This window comes from Zerene cesonia, chromosome 12 (assembly GCF_012273895.1).
Source record: "Zerene cesonia ecotype Mississippi chromosome 12, Zerene_cesonia_1.1, whole genome shotgun sequence".
In the NCBI taxonomy this organism is placed as follows: Eukaryota; Metazoa; Arthropoda; class Insecta; order Lepidoptera; family Pieridae; genus Zerene; species Zerene cesonia.
This window is the reverse complement of record NC_052113.1, coordinates 4,828,468-4,848,291: the sequence shown is the minus strand read 5'-3', so window position 1 is coordinate 4,848,291 and position 19,824 is coordinate 4,828,468. Positions and strand designations below refer to the sequence as shown.

The window sequence follows — 19,824 nt, the reverse complement described above, 5'->3', positions numbered from 1 at the left end:
TGACAGATTCGAAATTCAAATGTAATATTTTTTTATAATTAAGTGTAACAGTATTTATGGCCAGACTAAGTATTCACAGACATTTTAATTAGCGATTCTCGTTCATTTAAAAACAACAATTTAACCATTTATGAACAAAATAATTGAAATGTACTAAACGTAATAATAATACAAATTTCCTCGAATAATTAAATGAAAACATTCGCTAACGAAAGGCCCGCTGATATATTGCGGTACTGAAGGTCAAAAAATATATGTTTTGCGGTGCGGTCATATAAATTTTTATGGCTTCAAATTTAAAGATGTTAGTGCGAATATTTAGTGGTATATTATTTATGTGTTACAAGTATCTATTCATACCTTTTATTGTGGCATCCAAAGGAAACCTTTATTCTATAGATAATGATTTTGAAAATAATTATAATTTACAACTTTTAAACAACTTCCTTTTTTGTCAATTATTAACACCAAACAACAAAATATTTGTTAATACTTCTCTATATATATGAAATTCTCGAGTGACAATGATAGTTAACATACTCCTCCGAAACGGCTGGACCGAGTCTTATGAAAATTTGTGCACATATCGGGTAGGTCTGAGAATCGGCCCATCTACATTTCATACATAAGATAAGAGTAAGACAGAACATTGTTACAGGTCGGCTTATTAGCATTATGACATTGGTCAAAAAGTGTTTTTATGACACTGTGCCTTAGTTGTATCACTATAAAGTATCAAACAACGCAACGGATTTTAATAAGGTTCTTTTTAATAGATAGTGATTTAAGGAAGGTTTATACGTACAATAACATCTATTAAACTACTCCGAATTTAACGCGTGCGAAGCCGCGGGCAAAAGCTATTATTTTATTAAAGACTATTTTGAGCCAAAAGTCTTTTTATAAGTATCCGATTGCATTATTTTCCTCGGAAAGAGTCATAAGCTATATTTTATTGAGAAAAGGCGCGAAATAATAGAATATATTTCTTGTGTGGTATTTTAATTGGAGTATAATATAATTAATGTACTTTAGCAAACACGCGAAATTTTATGCTAATTTATTCAACTGCAACTCACGATTTCCGATTCCATTAACAACTCCATTGTATTTATCGTTTTAAATGTGTATAAATTAATGTAACTTTAATTAAGACTTGATTTTAATTAAATTTGTTATTTAAACTTAAAACGAGATACTTATGTAATTGAAAACCGTTTAAAAACCGACACATCGTCAATATTTGATTATGTGATACGAGCTGCGCCTCTTAGTTTCGCTCGTGTAAGTATGTATCCCGTAGGAATATAGGGACGAAAAGTGCCTATATGTTATTCTAGTTGTCCAGCTATCTAACATTCCAAATTTCATTGTAATCGGTTTAGTAGTTTTTGCTTGAAAGAGTAACAAACATACACGTATGTGTATGTATATCCATCCTCACATACTATCGCTTTTTTAATGTAAATGGAATTTAACAAAAACAATTGCTTCTATTTCTACAGTATATACCTATTACCTCTCATCATCATCATCATCATCAGCCCATATATGTTCCCACTGCTGGGACTCAGGCCTCCTATGAGGGTTCAGGCCATAATCCACCACGCTGGCCAAGTGCGGGTTGGCAGATGTCACATGCCGTCGAACTTTTAATTCTTGGACATGCCGGTTTCCTCACGATATTTTCCTTCACCGTTGAAGCAGTGGTGATGGTCTATTACCTCTATTGACTTCCAAATATGCCTTATATAAAAGTCATTGACCAAATAAGATTGTGGGAGAGAAAAAATTCAATTGTACGAGTATTATCAATACATATCATGTATATCGGTAATATCATTGTAACATTTTAGCTCAAGTATGTGATTACAAACGGAATACTTAAGTTCCTTCAATAATATTATCTCGTACGGTTATAACGGTAAAACTGACGATTCAGGTCAATACCCTCTCGTATAGAATACGTGTAAATATAAATACCGATAAATCGCGGATTTACGCAAATGATTTGTGAATAGATTTTACTGTTAACGTTTGTGTTAAAATGGCTTTGATTTATCAGTGTTAAAACAATGTCATATTATCTTTTTACGTATTAGTTGTAGATATATTTTATAGATGAAGTCTAATCGGTGTGATAAATTAAACAAATATGAACAATATATTTCTTCCACCGATTATAAACTAATACAAATAGATGAAAATACTGAGCTGATTGGATAAAATCGCTAATAATCGACAGGACAGAGTTTTGTTAAAGTTTTATGTTAGTAAGATAGGTAATTAGTAGTAAGAACGAAATGGTGCAACGCAATTTATTTTTAATTTTGTTGTGTACAATAAAATTGTTTTCACTCATTCATTTCATTAAATGGAAAATGTTTTAAACTTATTACGGTCGTTTGTTACGACAAAATCATTCACAGCTATTACAGCTCAAAACGAACTTTATAATTCGTTTTGAGATTATTCACAATCTCCATTTCAATAATACGATTTAAAACGTGAGGAAAATAACTCAAGTAAAATGCTTTCAATGGGCACTTAATTGCGATCTAAAATTAAGTATTTTGTTTAATCTTATACGTTTAGGGATTTTAGACACTAAGTAGGTGTTTACTATACCAAATTAATATTATAAGTAACAAAATTGGATAAAAAAGACAAAGCATACTATAATATTTCATGTTCATTTATACAATTCGATCGTTTAGTTAACATAAATATTAATTCTAAAAGAACAACAATATCCCATGAATTCAATACATCATTACACTCAGTTTTTAATTCAATTAACATAAAATGTTTTTCTATTTTATAAATGTACAATTTATTGATACAGAGATGAATACATACATTTAAAAAATTGTGCAGAAAGCGTGTATATTTCTCTTTTATATCAAATAAAATAAATATAAATGAAACGTAAACATGAACTTTAAATGGACGTTTTTCTGAAGCCTGTGAAAATCATATTATGCCATTTAGTAAAAACAAAATATAATAAATAAACATAAAATGACAGAGATTTCATTAATATATATATACCATTATTTACACATCATCATAGAAACGAGCTAATTCAAAAAAATCTTATCGCATTTTTAATTTACCCATTATGACATTAATAGTATTTGATTGTATATCGCTCCCATTAAAGGTCGTAGTGTAAAATAATGCGTGGAAACGTCATAACAGAATTGAAAAAAAACACGAATAAAAAAGAAAAATCAAAAGTCGCGCCCTCACAAAATAATATTGAATATAGTGTCGAGTGAACCAACCAGTGCTACGTCGTAGACGGACGTAGCCGCGCGTCGCGTTCGGAAAGCGCTCCTCTCGAAAGAGAATACGAAAAACAAAGTCTTTATATTATAACTTTTTAATTTTAGAACGTTTAGTTATTTTTTTTTATACTGCATTCCAAACTCAAAAATTAACGATGTGGCATTTAATTTTTTCACGGATGTAAAGAGTTTATGTCAATTGTTTTGGAAAAGTTATTTATTATTTTGTAAAATGAGTGTCGAGTTCATAGATTTGTTCAAGACGGAAAAAGAAAATGAACGAAATCAGAAAGGTAATTTACATTATTATTTAATTATACAATGGATTAAAATGTATTTATGTTGTATTATAATATCATTGCGTGTACCGCCGCTGTTACATATAATATTTAACAATGGTTTTAGAAAATGTAATTATTAAAAAAAACATACTCATACAATGTGTATATTTTGAATCAATAAAAAGATGATAAATATTAGGTCATATGAGTTATATGAGTATAGAGTGTAGTTAGTATGAGTTCATAAATATTATCTTATTGAGAATAAGATATTCTCATTATATATATGTATGTCATTTACTTCATTTAAAAATCAAGTCAATACGATTTTTGGCCCCCATATTATTACAGAATTTGTATAATATAGGCCAAGTTAATTGAAGACCTAGAGAACAGTGAATAATAAATAAAGTTCGAATTTCATATTAATGACTACAGTCTATAAATACAGAGCAAATAATTGTAGTATGTAACTCAATTAAAACTTTTCACTAGCTGTACTTAAATATTAAACCGCCCGTGTGCTTTGAAGAATATTCGATTTCTCATCCTTAATTACGAGAATGCCTAAAAGTAATGTATCGACTAAAATGATTTTTGTAGTCACGCGATGGTTAAAGTTGTGACCTTTGTGATGTGAGATATATATGAGGTAATATGTCTGAATTGTGTATTGACTGAATTTTAAATGTTCTAAATAGCTTCTATAACGGATTTTTTTTTTCCTACTGTGGCTAACACTTATGGTACCTTTAGAAAAAAATATAAATACTAAATAACGCATACTTATAGAACAAAATTCTTATCTGTTTAAATGTACAAAATAGGGGATTTTCACTTAATATCTATAGCAATCCCTTCTCGATACTAATATTGTGTGAAAGTAGCTCTGTCTGTATCTTCTTCATGTCTAAACCGAATCGATTTGGATGAAATTTGGTGCAGAGATAGTTTGGGGCCCGAAAAAGGGCTTAGGATAGTTTTTTTTCCCATTCATCATTTGTCCCAGAAATCCCAAGGGATCGGGAACTACGTGATATTTCCTTCGGCTACGCGAAACTAATCATTAGTAATTATGATTCCGTTTATTTGTTAAACTTTTAATGTGGGAGTCATGGAGTTCATGGGCGGTGGTAGTGCTTACAATCAGGCGTCCAGCCAGCTCCATTGCCGACTATGACATAAAAAAAACTTTCTAAACGAATGACTGTATATTTTTATATAAATATTGATGTTATAAGATAATTTAGAAATTTATTTTTATTCAATCATAGTATTAACCATCACAAACCTTTTTTACTTTAATTAAACAAAATCTTGATCACTAGCCATAATAAGCTTTATTACATTGAAAAGTTTGTAAACGAACTAAGTAATCCCTCTTAATTCTGAACAGGGAAAAAACTAACTTTGTCGAAACTTTAATCTGTTATAAGGGCTTAGGAATAAAACTTTTCAACATCTTATGTTAGTGCTAACTTACGTTATTTATATAAGCTTTGAGCATATCTTATGACCTATATATAACAGTAGCTGTTTCCCGCAGCTTCGCCTGCGCGGTCTTAATAAATTTTCATGGCACAAAATCCCTTATCTCCTTCGGGGTAGAATTTATCAAAATTCTTTCTTAGCGGATGCCTACGTTATAACATCTATCTGCATGCCACATTTCACACCGATTCGTCCATTGGTTTGGGCTGTGCATAGATCACTATGCCAGTGAGTCAGTCACCTTTGAGTTATATATATTTAGATTTGTACCTTGTAATATATCTGACTGCCTCCTTGGTTGAGTGGTTAACGCGCGTATCCGAGAATCATCCTTCTGTGTCCTGCTAGACGACCTCTAGCAGCATAACAGGGCACAAATTCAAATTTCAAAATAATTCTTTATCTTCTCTTTATCTTTATATGTTCATCTGCCCCATAAATGTAAATACGGGACTTCACCTTATAAAATACTTCTAGGAATGCAACTAAAAATTACCTTAGTTTCCCTGCAATAAAGAGAAGTAATAAGGTGCTGCCTCTGTCCCTCACATCAAGCTTGTATATTTTTTGTTACAGTAGCTAAATAATCTCACGCAGCCCTAAATTCCTCGAGTTTCTCTATAATACCTTAATTGTGACACAAAAATCCATAGAATTTGTATCGTTAGCAAAATTTTTCTTTGAGGGTTATTCTCTCACAATAGTAATGAAAAGGTGAGGTTTTATCCATTAAGCAAAAAGATAATGTGCCTATCTTTTAATGTAAATTTAATGAGAGAGCTCATTAATAATAATATCTGTAATCCCTTATATAAAAAATATGATTAAGATGTATAGAAGACGGTTTTCCAAAATTTGTTCTGCATATTTTTACTAAAACTGTTGCAATCATTACTTATAAATGTGAAAGTGTTTCTGTTATTTGTTTGTCCTTCTTTCACGTTACGATGAAGTGATTTTACGTAATGATTTTTGTGTCTAGATAGTGAGGAAGCAGTGACAGGCTATTTTTCACCATAGTTAAACATCTTGATCCCATGGGAAGATCTATTATAATGCGCTTTTGAATCCCTTCGAAATTTATTACATTATAATTTATATTATATAATAATAATAATTTATTATGTTTTATAACACTTTTATATATTACAATTTTCTATGACCACACGAACAAAGCTGCGGCAACAGCTATAATATATTCATTTAAACCAAATATTCTAGAAGTAAATATTATGCCTTGTGTGTTTTAAATTATGTTAAATAACAACATTAATTGCTTGACCTTTGCTGTTCTATTAAATTTATGCATAAAGATTATATTTTTATAAATATTTGCCTAAAAGTTTCCTTTGACATGAACTTTTAAACATGCTATACCATTCTCTAACGAAAATAATTATTGTTCTGATGAAGTTATTTATGATTGAATTGGATACCTGTGGATCTTATGACTTGTGAGCATACTTCAGAAATACATTAAGTCGAATTATGCGTGCCATGGCTTATCATTAATTAATTAATGATATCATGGAACTGCTAAAGAATCGTTTCGATTCTCGGCACTTTAACTGTGATAAAAATGGAATTTAAATGCAGAAAACACAGTATTTAAACTGACATAAAAAGTAATTGTTATTATTACAACAATTTTGTTATTATAAAAGATAAAAAAATAACATATATACATATTTCGTAAATTTTTAATTGAAATGAAACTTCTTTAGAATCGCTATGATTTCAAACCTCATGCAACGGAAAACACGACAGGTGAGAGACACAAATACAAAAATGTGTAGAATGAAGCCGACAAAGAATGAGACAGAAATATACATACTATTTTCTATTATCGGTCTCTCCTCTTTGTTAAACAAATAAACTTTGTAATTATCCTACCCTTGTTATATATATTCATCTCATTCTTTTGTCGATTTACTGAAGTTTCACTTCTATCGTGTGTGAATCGCAAACACACCTTTCTTTTTATTTTTGTTGCCCAAATTGTACACCCTTCAAAATTCAGTTTCAAAACTTGCCTTACTTTAATAAACATCAGCTCAATAATAAAAAAAGTGAAATAAAAAATATATCGTTCTTCCACGTTGTATGCGTACAAATCAGTAGGTACACCGAACAAATATTTTATTCAAATCGATCGATCAGCCTTCGCTTCGGAACCATTGATTTTGTTGTCTATTTATTTGATGTCCGTCGCCGGTGACAGCTTTAAATGGTCAATGTAACGTGTTATATGATAACATTATTACATATTTATCAAATAAATGCTTTTAAATTCACTTTCTTCCTATTTATATACAGCGTTTCAATGTTACTATTACTATTATCCCTTCGATTTTGTATGTGTTGTTGGTATCTTTAACATAATATCGCAAATTAATAGATATTCTCCAACCGACTTGAAATATATGAGAGTTTCTCAATTCGACTGTAATTTTTATGTTTGGTACTTCAGAACTTTCGATTGGGTGAACCGATTTTAATTATGCTTTTTTTATTTGAAAGCTGGTGTCTTCCCCTTGGTGCCGTTTAAATTTGGTTTATTTTTTACACACAATTTGTCCGAAATCATTGAACAACCGTGCACGAAAAAAGTCTTATATTAGGTAGTAAATTTTGGGCATTTTGCATTTATTCCATGATGAGTATGAATAGTCTTATTGAAAATCATGACAATTACGTTTTTAGCTAATTCTCGATAAAACCCTCAAACACAACATAAATAAAAAAAAAAACAAATAAAAAGAAGGGAATATATTCTTTTGTCGTAAATAATGATACAGGTGTAAAGTTTATTCGAAATTAACCTCGGCTTTTGTATCACGTTAACTAAATTATATGGACGATAACGTTGGCATATAGTAATAACACTCTTGCATGGTATGCGCGACAGTGTCGGTTAATTTTATCGTAAATTACATTTATGAGGAAATATTAAAATGTTATGCAAACTTTTAAAAAATGACTTAAAAATGAGTATTGAACTACTGGACTTAATAGTATGTTTTTTTTCTTTTCGAAAACTGGCACGAAATAAAGTTTATCTTATTATCTGTATCCCAAATACAAGAAGTTACTGTATAAAATTGATATAATGTGTATTCTAGGAAAAGCGTAATGTAACTATTTGTAATATTGATTTGTTTACATTAAAATATGTTTATTAATTAAACATATCTACACTAACATTATAAAAATGCAAGATTGGTTTGTATGTAATGTTTTCATACAATTACTACTGGATCTATTTTAAAAATTATTTCACCATTAAAAAGTTGAAACTTCACTGAGTGATAAAGGCTATATATTAATTACACACACAACAACATAATACAACATAATTTAACAACATTTATGATTTTATATACAATTTTATGTGTTCACAGAAATGGTTCTTGTGTCAAGATTCTCGAATGAAATCTTTTATTACCTAAGATCTAGGTTTTAATCGAAACATTATTGTACGCGATGAATTTTCTTAGACCACAATAGTCATCTTTAGAGCTTGACAATGACTACAAAAGAACTGTTCCAATCGAGTAATAAATAATAAATGTAGGTGCATAGGCTATCAATGTTTGTACTGAATGCAAAACTACCATAATTATTATAAATGAATATGAGTTATGATCGAAATATGGTTAAATGCGGAATAAATTGGAGTATTTAACAAGAAATCATACGATTTAATGCCCTTAACTTCCAAAAGCATCTATTTTATAACAATCGACGTCGCGACGCTAACGGTTCCGAATAAATAAGCTAAAAATCAACTGCCAAAATTGGTCACCTACGCAATTTATGCGCACGATAACTGTTGCAACTGTCAAAATTTCAACTGTCACGGTAACTATCACGGTTCATGAGATACAACCAAGTATCTACTACTAGCTGCGCCCAGCAGTTTCACGTTAGTAAAAGTCTGTATCCCGTAGGAATATCGGGATAAAAAGTTGTCTATATGTTATTCCAGTTATCCAAATTGTTGTTGTAACAAATTTCATTGCAATCGGTTCAGTAGCTTTTGCGTGAAAGAGTAACAAACATACAAATACTCACAAACTTTTGCATTTATAATATTCGTAGGATTTTACTAATATTGTATTGTCTGTTTGTTTTTGGTGCTCCAATTGTACGTAAAAAGTTTAGTCTGTTTTTTCCACCCCGGTCGAAATGTTAAATATCATTATAATATGAGTCCTGACTCTCCCACTTACACTGGACATTGACGGAGTCCCTCTGTTGGGTGAAGCCATTAACAAAGAGAAGATAAAAAGATACAACCAAGTGACAGACTGTTGGACAAACCGGCAGACAGACAGAAGAATAGCGAAGTCTTAATAGCATGCCGTTTTACCCTTTGCGTACGGTACCCTAATGAAAAAGGTTTAACAAAAGATTTTCCAGCTCGTTTACTGAAGGACGTTAGCACGAAGTCAGATGCCGCGGATTCTTAGCCGACCAAGGAATCTCATAATGGAAACCTTCGTCAAAAGGCTAAATTAACAGCCTTCTATAACAAGTGAAGGGTCGCTGTTTCGTCGAGTGCGGTTTAACCATTTGCGAGATATTTGAGAAGCTTCTGGAATCTAAGGTGAAATTGTTAATACGTTGAGCCTATTTAACATTTTTGGGACCTAAATAGAAATAGCCGGAATTGAACATTATTTGATAAATCTACAGATAAATCAAATTTATAAATATAATTACTATGGCATACATACAAAGGATAAATATATAAATAGTATTATGTTATCTGTGCTATATAATATAAAAGCGTGTATTTAGCAGAATGAGAACTCGAATTGATATTTTATCGTGAAAAATGAAAAAATGGATTGGATACTAGACCTTAGTGTAAGTAGGTATAATTATTTAATAGTTTCTTGAAGACTAGATGAGATATCTTGATTTGATTTAATTTTTTAGATTTAATTGTTCTAGATTCTCAAACTTGGTCAATTTACCAGTTGATATTACTCATCCAGTCATAATAGAACCTTATTAGCTTACTATTGTTTAAATGGTGAACATTGAAATTTTCTCGGTTAAATATTTCGCTATATATATCACTACGCAGTATAAAACGAAGTTGCTTTTTCTTTTCCTATGTCCCTATGTATGCTTTAATCTTTAAAACTACTCTACGAATTTTGATGGGGTTTTCTTTAATAGAAGATTCAAGAGGAAGGTTTATATGTATTTATATTAAACTACTCCTTTAACGCGTGCGAAGCCGTGGCCAAAAACTAGTTTATTATAAATATATAATGACATGACATTGATTGTGTAAAACATCTCATTATTTAGCAGCTTGAGTTAATTCGAACAAGTAATGCGTTAACATTTTAACATGTATGTTTGTATGTACCTTTACATGCAAAACAACGAATTTCAGTAGACGTTAATAATAGGATTGATGTAATTGATTGATTTGTTTGGGTCTTGGATGTGTTTGAAGTCTAATAATAGTTCGATGCTTCTGCTTTCTATTTCAAGACATGAAGGATAAATCTGCGGAACTGTTTTATACTAAATAATTAACTAATGGAAATTCTAAGAAAATTTAAGTAACTGAGAATTATTAGCTATAATGGAAAAAAGAACATTATATATTACTTTTTAACTATTTTCTTGACAATTTGTCATCGGTTTTAAATACAAAAATGCATATTTTTTTTATTTTAAACTGAGTTATAACAAGATTATCGTAACACCGCTTCTACGATAGGTTTCACTCTTGTGGGTAACTGCCTACTTGTACGTCATATTATTTAAATTGAATATACTACAAGTTTATATTAATATAGCCTTTTTGCAAATAATACGTTTTCATGTATTCCTATATTTATAGCTATATAATATAATCGAAATTTTTTTATGTGACTAACTACCTAACCTAACCTAACTTCTCGTTCGCCATTATCCCAAAGTAAACTCTTATCTCTGATATTGATAAAAAAGAAAATCGGAATAAGCATATTTTTCGATCATATTGTCTCTTCGTAAAGGGACCGTTATTGATAAGACCCCACTTCAAACGCAATGTTGCTAACGTAAAATACACCAACCTCTTTTAACGTTAGTCTATTATAAAAAAAAAAAAATATGTAAATATTAAAACTATATCTTCATCAAAGCAAGCAATGAGACTACATGTTACTTTATTGAATAAAATTAAAAACAATCCGAAAGAATACGCAGACAGAACATTATCGTCTATTGGTTATTTTTTTCATATGATGATATAAAATGTTGTGTTATACTCTAAAACTATAATAATAAAAGCTGAATTTGAATGCATCCTTTGGAAGTAGTCTCAACTTCGCGCATACGTTAGTACTCAGGAATTAAATTGTGATCTCGCGAAATCTCGTCTCACATGAACATGATCCTCGTATAATTGCACAACAGGATCTGCCACGAACGCTTAACTTGTAATTTGTTACGTGAGCTCAGCTCATACGAATTTTCAGCAAATTAAGCGGTGAAATACCAGGTGATTCTAAAATCATTGTGCTGAATAATGAGCACTCGATTCGAGTACGAGTAAAATTATGACGTATTCATGAGTAGCAACGAGTGAAATTCGAGATGTGTAAATTTAATCTATCATTTCGGGAGAGAATTTTTAATGAGCGATTTACTTTCTATGCCTTTGATATTGAATACCCGTTATAAAATGTAAAATTTGGAAAATGTTAACAGAAATATTTCCATAAATTTTTAGTGAATATGACGTCTCGTATCGTCTTATATGTATGTATAACATTTCCCACCTAAATATTATTTGTTGACATAGGTTAGGTGAAGTCATAAATCATATTGTGGTTGCTATCTAATCTAAACACATCATATTTACGTAATCAGTGATATAAGTATGCATAATTTAGGCTCATGAACCCAAATAAAGTTATTATAATAACATCATTATTATTTATTGAAACCCATTTCTGTAGTTTTATTGAATTATATATGTGAACAAGTGTACTTACTTAGTTTTATTGAAAATTTTTTATTCACGAATAATAAGTTTTCGTTGATATATACAGAAAACAATGAATAAGACTTTCTGATTATTTAAATACAAAGCAACAATAACTAATAAATTTTGTTAAAAAAAGTAATAAAGTAATTCTGACCGCAATTTGGCTACGGAGGCCGATTTCAACGAAGGCCGAGCAAAATAAAAAGTTATTGACTAGTTAGAGGCGATGCGCTGGTTGTTAAAAAACAAAAACAAACCATAAAAAACGCCTGTTATTCCTTTTTCTTTAGTCGGATATGAAAAGCAGAGTATCACTAGGAGCAGTTGAACGCTTTTAGTACAATACCAAACGAAATAAAGAACATCAAATATAACTTCAATCTCCTCGCTGTTCGATCTAGTGTGTCACTTTGTGTCGTAGCACGGTCGCTTTTTGTTTTGTTTTATAAGCGGGCTTTATTTTACTCATTTTTTCTAGCAACAATGACTTTTTATTAACATATTCGTTGACTTCATTGTCTAACGGGTCATTGTCTTTTTTATCGGAATAATTAAATGCAGATTATAATAAATAGAGTCTAAAGGAAACGATTTTTACCGTGGACTGCATTTGAGAACAACGCTATTACAGCTTTATTAATAAATCATATGTAGATAGCTTAATATGGCAACATAGTGTTGAGAGTTTGTATTCTCAGAAATTGAAAACGCTGTTTTATTTTATTTCAGCCACACAAATATGTATTTTAACTTTCATCTAGTCACGTCCTTTTTAAACCATCTCCCTCTAAATTAGCCAACCTAACAAAGCGTCCGACAGCCTTTGAAATGTTTTGTGGAGCTTACAAAAATGTCCAGATTTAGACATTCTCAACGTACACCGGGCTAATTACAGTCCAAGTAATTTCAACTTAAATAGCGGACCTTTAGGGACTTTAAAGGAACTCGCCTAAAACTGTTTTATGCCTCGAACCAACTACCAAATTTTACCATTTTTGTTTCAAATAACACTAATTAAGAAGCCCAATGTATCGTATATTTGTTCAATTGCATTCGTGCAATGCAACGCAGGTTGGAGTGATTAGAACGAATGGATCGAGAATGTGTTTTTTTGCAGAGGTAGTGCAACTGCAAATCCTAGCTTTTACGGAGGAAAGAATAAGAAAAGGGTTGACGATAAGAACAAAGGAATGGAATGGGAAGGTCCTCGGGTTCCTCAACTGACCGAACGAAACTACTATTTTATGCCGAACATTAGTGGGTGTGCGGTAACTTCCTCAACGCTAGTTGGCCCAATTCGTGCCGAAAGGTGCCCGACTCCCGATGTAAGAATTGGATGTACACAATTTTAATCATCTGTTACAACAACATGTTAAACGAGGGGATAGTAAGAAAATACATATTAAACAACTTTATACCCTTCTAAATGTAAATACTATAGAAAAACATACATTTTATTGAAGAAGTTAAACCTATCGGAACTTTTACAATTTTATTTTGTTTAAGTAGTGTATTTTCAAATGGCTTGGGACTTTAATTATGTGGGCTAATACTACTTGCATCTTACTTTTCCAATCAATTGCAGTTAACCATAACATCGCTCAATCCAAAAATAAATGATATAAAAATCGCACCACTGAGAAATAGAAACATTTTAGTTATAAAACTTTGAGTACGGCAACAGTTAAAGTCCCCGTATTATAAGCATTTTGCACAGGTGCGGAACAGGTAAAGCGAAATATTAAATATCAAAGCATTGCCTGGTGGTGAAATTTAGTTTTATTTTACTAACCAGTTCTAGGAAGAAACACTGTGGTATAGAATTCATATGGAATAAAGAGCGAAAGGAAGCTTTATTGTGTGTGTTATTTAATATAACATGATGTAATTTATTCACTCAGCATGCATCTTATTGCAGATTTAAATACGTATTAAATATTTAACTATACAATAATAAATTGTAAATGTATTGACGATTAGAATAAATTGTTTTTAAAACCCGTTTCAACGTCTTTGACTACATTATATTTATCTAAATAAGATTTGTCTTTTAATGGATGAATTAAATATTTAAAAAATCAGCCATTGTTATAAACAATACACACCACTTTAGAGGGTTCAGTGAGGGTTGCCAACTGTGAATAAAGGGGAATGGTCAATAAAAATAACATTAACCCGCAAACTCAAGTAGTATGTCTATTCATTGGCTCTATTATTCGTTCGTATATTCAATTTAAACCCCTCAATAGTCCTGACACTTTCGACTTGTTATATTTGGTGAGAATTTAAGAATAAATCAAGATGCAATGTTTATAAAACAAAGTCCGAAAGGCGCTAACCCTAGAGACACATTCTAGTCACGAAGCTACTTGAGCTACTGTATCCATAGAGGTATTACTTTATCCAACTGAGTTACAAGTCGAGAACATTTTTCTCTGCCGCCTACGCTAAAATCCGACGACCCTTTTGATCAAAGCGATTTCCTATTCGATATATAGATAAACTTATCAAAGCACAAGAATCCAGAAGTTATTTTCTCCTTTATTTACTGTAGCAGAATAAATTAAATGGTGTGAATTAAGAAGTGCTATAAATCTCTTAATTAATACCAAGTTTTAGGTTTGTTTCTGGCAAGTTTCAAAGACATCGAAGTCGACGGAGTTTACTGTTAACTCCAACATGTGATATGAATCTTCAAAACAGTGTATTCGTAGGATCTTAGTATTTATGATTCTTCATGATAATTTTAATTAAATTTTAGTTCAGTTCAGTAGTTTAGTTTAAATTGTGTAAATCGACATTTACCCAAATTATAAAGTCACTCTGATGCCTTTTTTTTGCTCAAATAAGCGATGGAAATATGGTTAGTTTACATGACTTCATTTATTAATTGATATTATTCAACGCGATATATATTGAAATAATACTCACATATTCTTTGTTATCGTCTGTTATATAAACTGCATAAGATAAGCAAAATTTAGGTATGGAGATATGTCAGAAGATTGTGCCAATTGGCACAATTTCGAGATTTAATTTTAAATACTATGTTTACACTTGATAAATTTTAAAAATATTTTAACAATTATAAATTGGTTAGAAATACAAAAAATCCAACCTAAGCCGCATTTATAATTATTTCTGTAATCACAAATAGTATTCCAATAACTATATAGACTATATACTTATCCTATTTTACAAACAACCAATTGAAAGAGGATACCGTCTTATTATTTTGAAATTGTAACGCCTCGTGTCATGAAATAATACAAGGCTGAAGTTAATAAATACGTTTATCGTCGCATAATATATTATTAGACGAATTTACAGTTTAATAAATAACATATAGGTATGCGAATCAATGTGCGAGTCATATGTAGATGATAAGTATGTTTTTATTCAAAGAACCTGATGTAATGTAATTCAGTTTTGAAGGATCTTTAAAATTGTCGATTAAATTTTCTTTAAAATTACATTTTCAAGTAAGTAGGTAGGAAGGTGGACCTTTTAAGGTACTACCTACCTTAACTTATTTTAAGAAAATTATATTATAGTGGATACATTATTTTTACGAATTCTACTTGAATTCAATAAAAAACCTTATTCTATTGAAAATTATAAACATTCTTTTAATCTGATTAACCAGTTGAACCACATACCAACTAATATCACTCTTAATATTCCGTATGAAAATTAATTAATTTCTAACATATGTTGACCTCCTCCTTGGTAGAGTGGTTAATGCGTGAGCGTAGAACCAAGGGGTCTTGGGTTCGATTCCCGGTGGGGACGCACAAAAAAAAAATGTCTCGGTCTGGCAGGACGCAGAAGGCTGATCACCTACTTGTCCCTAAAGAAAATCGATCAGTGAAACGGATGTACATCATCTGCCCCATACCCCACTAGGGGACACGGGACTTCACTTACACTAACATATGTATTTTATAAAATTAATTTTGATATTACAATTCTGTCTTATTTCCTTAATAGGTATATTTCATCTCAAAAATACATCTTTATCTCGAAAGTTACAGACAAAGTTTGAAAGAGAAATCGCCGCATCTTTCAAACATTCTCCATTGCATATTAAATAATTTGTGAACATCTAGAGGTACTACGGAAATGAACTCACTGACACACCAATTAACTAGCTGTAGTATTCACAAAGTTTAATTATTTCAGACACAAGCGAACTTGCTGCGTTGCTAGCTTCGTTAGTTAAGACCTGAAACTTGCAATACTATTTGTGCTAATATAGCGTTATGGCTTGGCAAAACTAGCCTACTTTGCTGTTCAAGTTTTTCTTGAGTATTTATTCTATATAACTGATATTAATTCTTACTTTTCAATACACAATAATAATAGGAAAAATTCTACAAGTTCTCTAAATAAATAAACATTTTTTATGTATACATGAGTGTCAACCTATATTATCTACCCAGTATTAATATTGCATTAATTTACATTGCCAAAACTTCAGCTTGGTTTTTTGGTTATTACTTATTCAAAATTGTTAATAAAAGAAGTGATTTGCTACCTACCAACAAAATGATGATATATGCCAACATTTATTATGTTCACGTTATTTCGTCGATATTCATGAAAAACTTTCTTCTTTGAATTCTTTTAAGTTACACTAAAACAAAAAAAAATATGTTGATTTCCTCACGTAAAAAAAGCTAATTATTAGTAGGCATTAATCAAATCCTATTTATCCTACTAATCCATCTTATCCTACAAATATTATAAATGCGAAAGTTTGTAAGGATGTGTGTGTGTTTGTTGCTCTCTCACGCAAAAACTACTGAGCCGATTGCAATGAAATTTGGTACGTAGACAGCTGAATAACTGGAATAACATATAGGCTTTTTATCCCGATATTCCTATGGGATACGGACTTACGCGGGTGAAACCGCGCGGTGCAGCTAGTATTTTCAATATAAAAGCATCGATTCCCTATAATTTTTCGGTACAAAGTCCCAATTTTTGTATTCGCAAGATTCTCGAATCAATTTTCTTACTTCGTAGTATCACAAAGGGGATATAATTCCCATTTATATAAGCCGAGGACTGTTAGTAACCCAATTACTAAGGAAGCCTGCCACCGACGACCATACAGAACATGCGTCTGAATGTAATTATCCCAGTATATTATACAGGCTTACTGGCCTTATCTTAGCACTGCTTGAGCGAATAATGTTGGAATTTGCTTAGATAAATCTGATAGTATGTAAAAAGTTTGGACAATTATTTAAATGCTCATTTTTTCTTTTAATATTTCATAAGTAAAAAAAAGGAAACCTTTGTACTAATTATTACACTAAAACTAATTCATTTTTAATCGATTGACTGAATTCTACTGTAACAAAAAACCGAAGACAATCTAATTTTAATGCGTTTTTCTAAAGCGGTCATACCAAATCGATATATTTATACAAACATCAATAAAACGTAACCACTAACCTTAATTTCTTTCATTTCTGGGTCGGTTCCAGCGCCGTTGTTTGCTGTACGAATCACGCCATGCGAATGCTTCAGAAGCAGGGCTTTGTCACCAAGGAAAATAATTATAGGCTTTCAACGTTAAGCGATGGACATTTAATACCATAAAGCAATAACACCTCTTCTTCTTATCGTCTGTTAGGTTAAGATAGACGATACAAAACCAGAGGCTTAAACTGCACTCAAAAACAACTAAAACTTTAAATAAAAATAACGGTTAAACAAAATAAGATTTAAATGAGACCACATGGAAGGCACCAGCTTCACATAAAAAGAACCATAAAATTGGTTCTCCCGGTAAAAATCTATGAGGTAACATACACAAAAAACAGTCGACTCTTTCCTACCGCCGCTAATTTACCTGGATGTACCAATGTTTATAGGTAGAGCAAATTTCACAGATACCTTCGTTTTAATAAGCGTTTTTATAGAAATTATTTCTTAAATAACGAGATATTTAGTGTCTATGTTCTATTCTCACTATCTCATAAATGTAGAATAAAAAAATATTATTAAGTCATTTTTAGCGCCTTATCAGTTATCGATGAAAAGATTTTTATATCTATTAAGTGCCGCTCACGTTTAAACAATGAAATTATATTAATACCTTAATAGCTACGGTTTTCTATAATTCCACCGGGGATAAAATTGTATTTTTCAATGCAATATTTATCATGATAAATCATTTAAAAAACACAAATGTCTTTTTAAAGACCATAACTTCCACCTCAATATCACATTCACGTCTTCATAACAGTCATCTCTATTTTTCATACATTATCAGCATACGTTGATACTTTTCGCGAAATGTTCCTCGGTAGAAATAAAATATTTCCTATATTATTGCTTCTTTGAGACATAAGTATCAATCCCCTTATAATACGATCATATGATCTAGAAGAAGTTGTAGGCCTTTTTATAACAAATTATCGGTTTTCAGTTTTCCAGTTTGAGCAGGAATAGTATTAATATTATTGTTATCTGTGGTATACGAAGTGCACTTATGTTCAAGAGCTTCGAAGGTATTCTTTGGAATAGGAATAATGTAGTGGTTATTAATAAATAATGACTTGTAACAGTTTTCCGTTACTGTATCACATTTTCAAATGAATTAACTACCTACATCCTTACTAATATTAGAAATGCGAACATGCGTTGGTTTTCACAGATGTTTTTTTTTTTTATTAAGTGGATCTCTCGTCATTTTTTTTATTTATTTAATACTTTAATGCACACGGAGAAGACAAAATACGATAAGAATGTAGAAAAAAGAAAGACTTATGTTAGTCTCTAATAGATAACTGATCCTAATATCCTTGTATCAGATAATATACAAGTACAATAATAAACATAACTTTTTAATTAATAAATTCGTTATTAATGAATCATCGATATCTATTACAGAAAACAAAGACTGGATGAGAGGAAGCCGAACACTGGTTGCGAAACGATACAGATCTAGAAGAGGACGTGCGAAAAGACAAATTGGTATGGCTATATTTCGTAAAATTCTATACAGATTCATCATCATGAGCCTATATATGTTCCCACTGCTGGGACACAGGCTTCCTATGAGGGTTTAGGCCATAATCCACCACGCTGGCCAAGTGCGTGTTGGCAGCTGTCACATGTCGTCGAACTTTTTATTCTTGGACATGCCGGTTTCCTCACTATGTTTTCCATCACCGTTTTAAGTAGTGATGATGTTATCTACATGTGCAGATAAATTGAAAAATCAATTTATTTCCTGCACACTCGCCCGGTCTCGAACCCCGACTTATCGATTTTGAAGTCCGAGGTTCTCATCACTGAGCCACCGCTACTTTTGCTATACTGATTAAAAGAAAGTGATTAAAAATACTAGTACGTATTTTTACAAGAAACAGTATTTTTGTGGGATATGATTAGCTCAGATGTATTTGAGAAAGCAATTAATAGACATTTTATTCAAACAACTTAAATATAATTAATACGTCTAACGGGAATTCAATCAACATTAATTATTAACATTTAGAATGATAGAAAAACAAATATAAAAAATGTTTGTTATTGATATTTGTTATATTGATTAAATTTATCTTAACGTTATAAAACTCACTCACTTAAAACAAATGGAAATTTAAATGAACGATCATGAAAGAATTAAACACAGTACACATTTATTTGAAATATGTATTTTCTTTAATAGCATTAAAGCAGTAAGTCGTAAGTTATATTTAACCACAGCTATCCTTGTGTATACATAAATTCATAACAG

General features: G+C 30.9%; 1 protein-coding gene across 2 annotated transcripts in view; it reads left to right on the top strand.

The window, feature by feature from the left end:
• Window positions 1-3,365: 3,365 nt before the first annotated feature.
• Window positions 3,366-19,824, top strand: part of LOC119830787 — a 32,403-nt gene continuing 15,944 nt past the window's right edge. Inside the window, exons 1-2 of one of the 2 annotated variants that reach the window (XM_038353927.1) lie at window positions 3,366-3,583; window positions 18,972-19,055. In XM_038353927.1, coding sequence (XP_038209855.1) covers window positions 3,523-3,583; window positions 18,972-19,055 — 145 coding nt within the window. In that variant the 5' untranslated portion in view covers window positions 3,366-3,522. The remainder of the gene's footprint in view (window positions 3,584-18,971; window positions 19,056-19,824) is intronic. The other variant, XM_038353928.1, reaches the window with a different exon arrangement.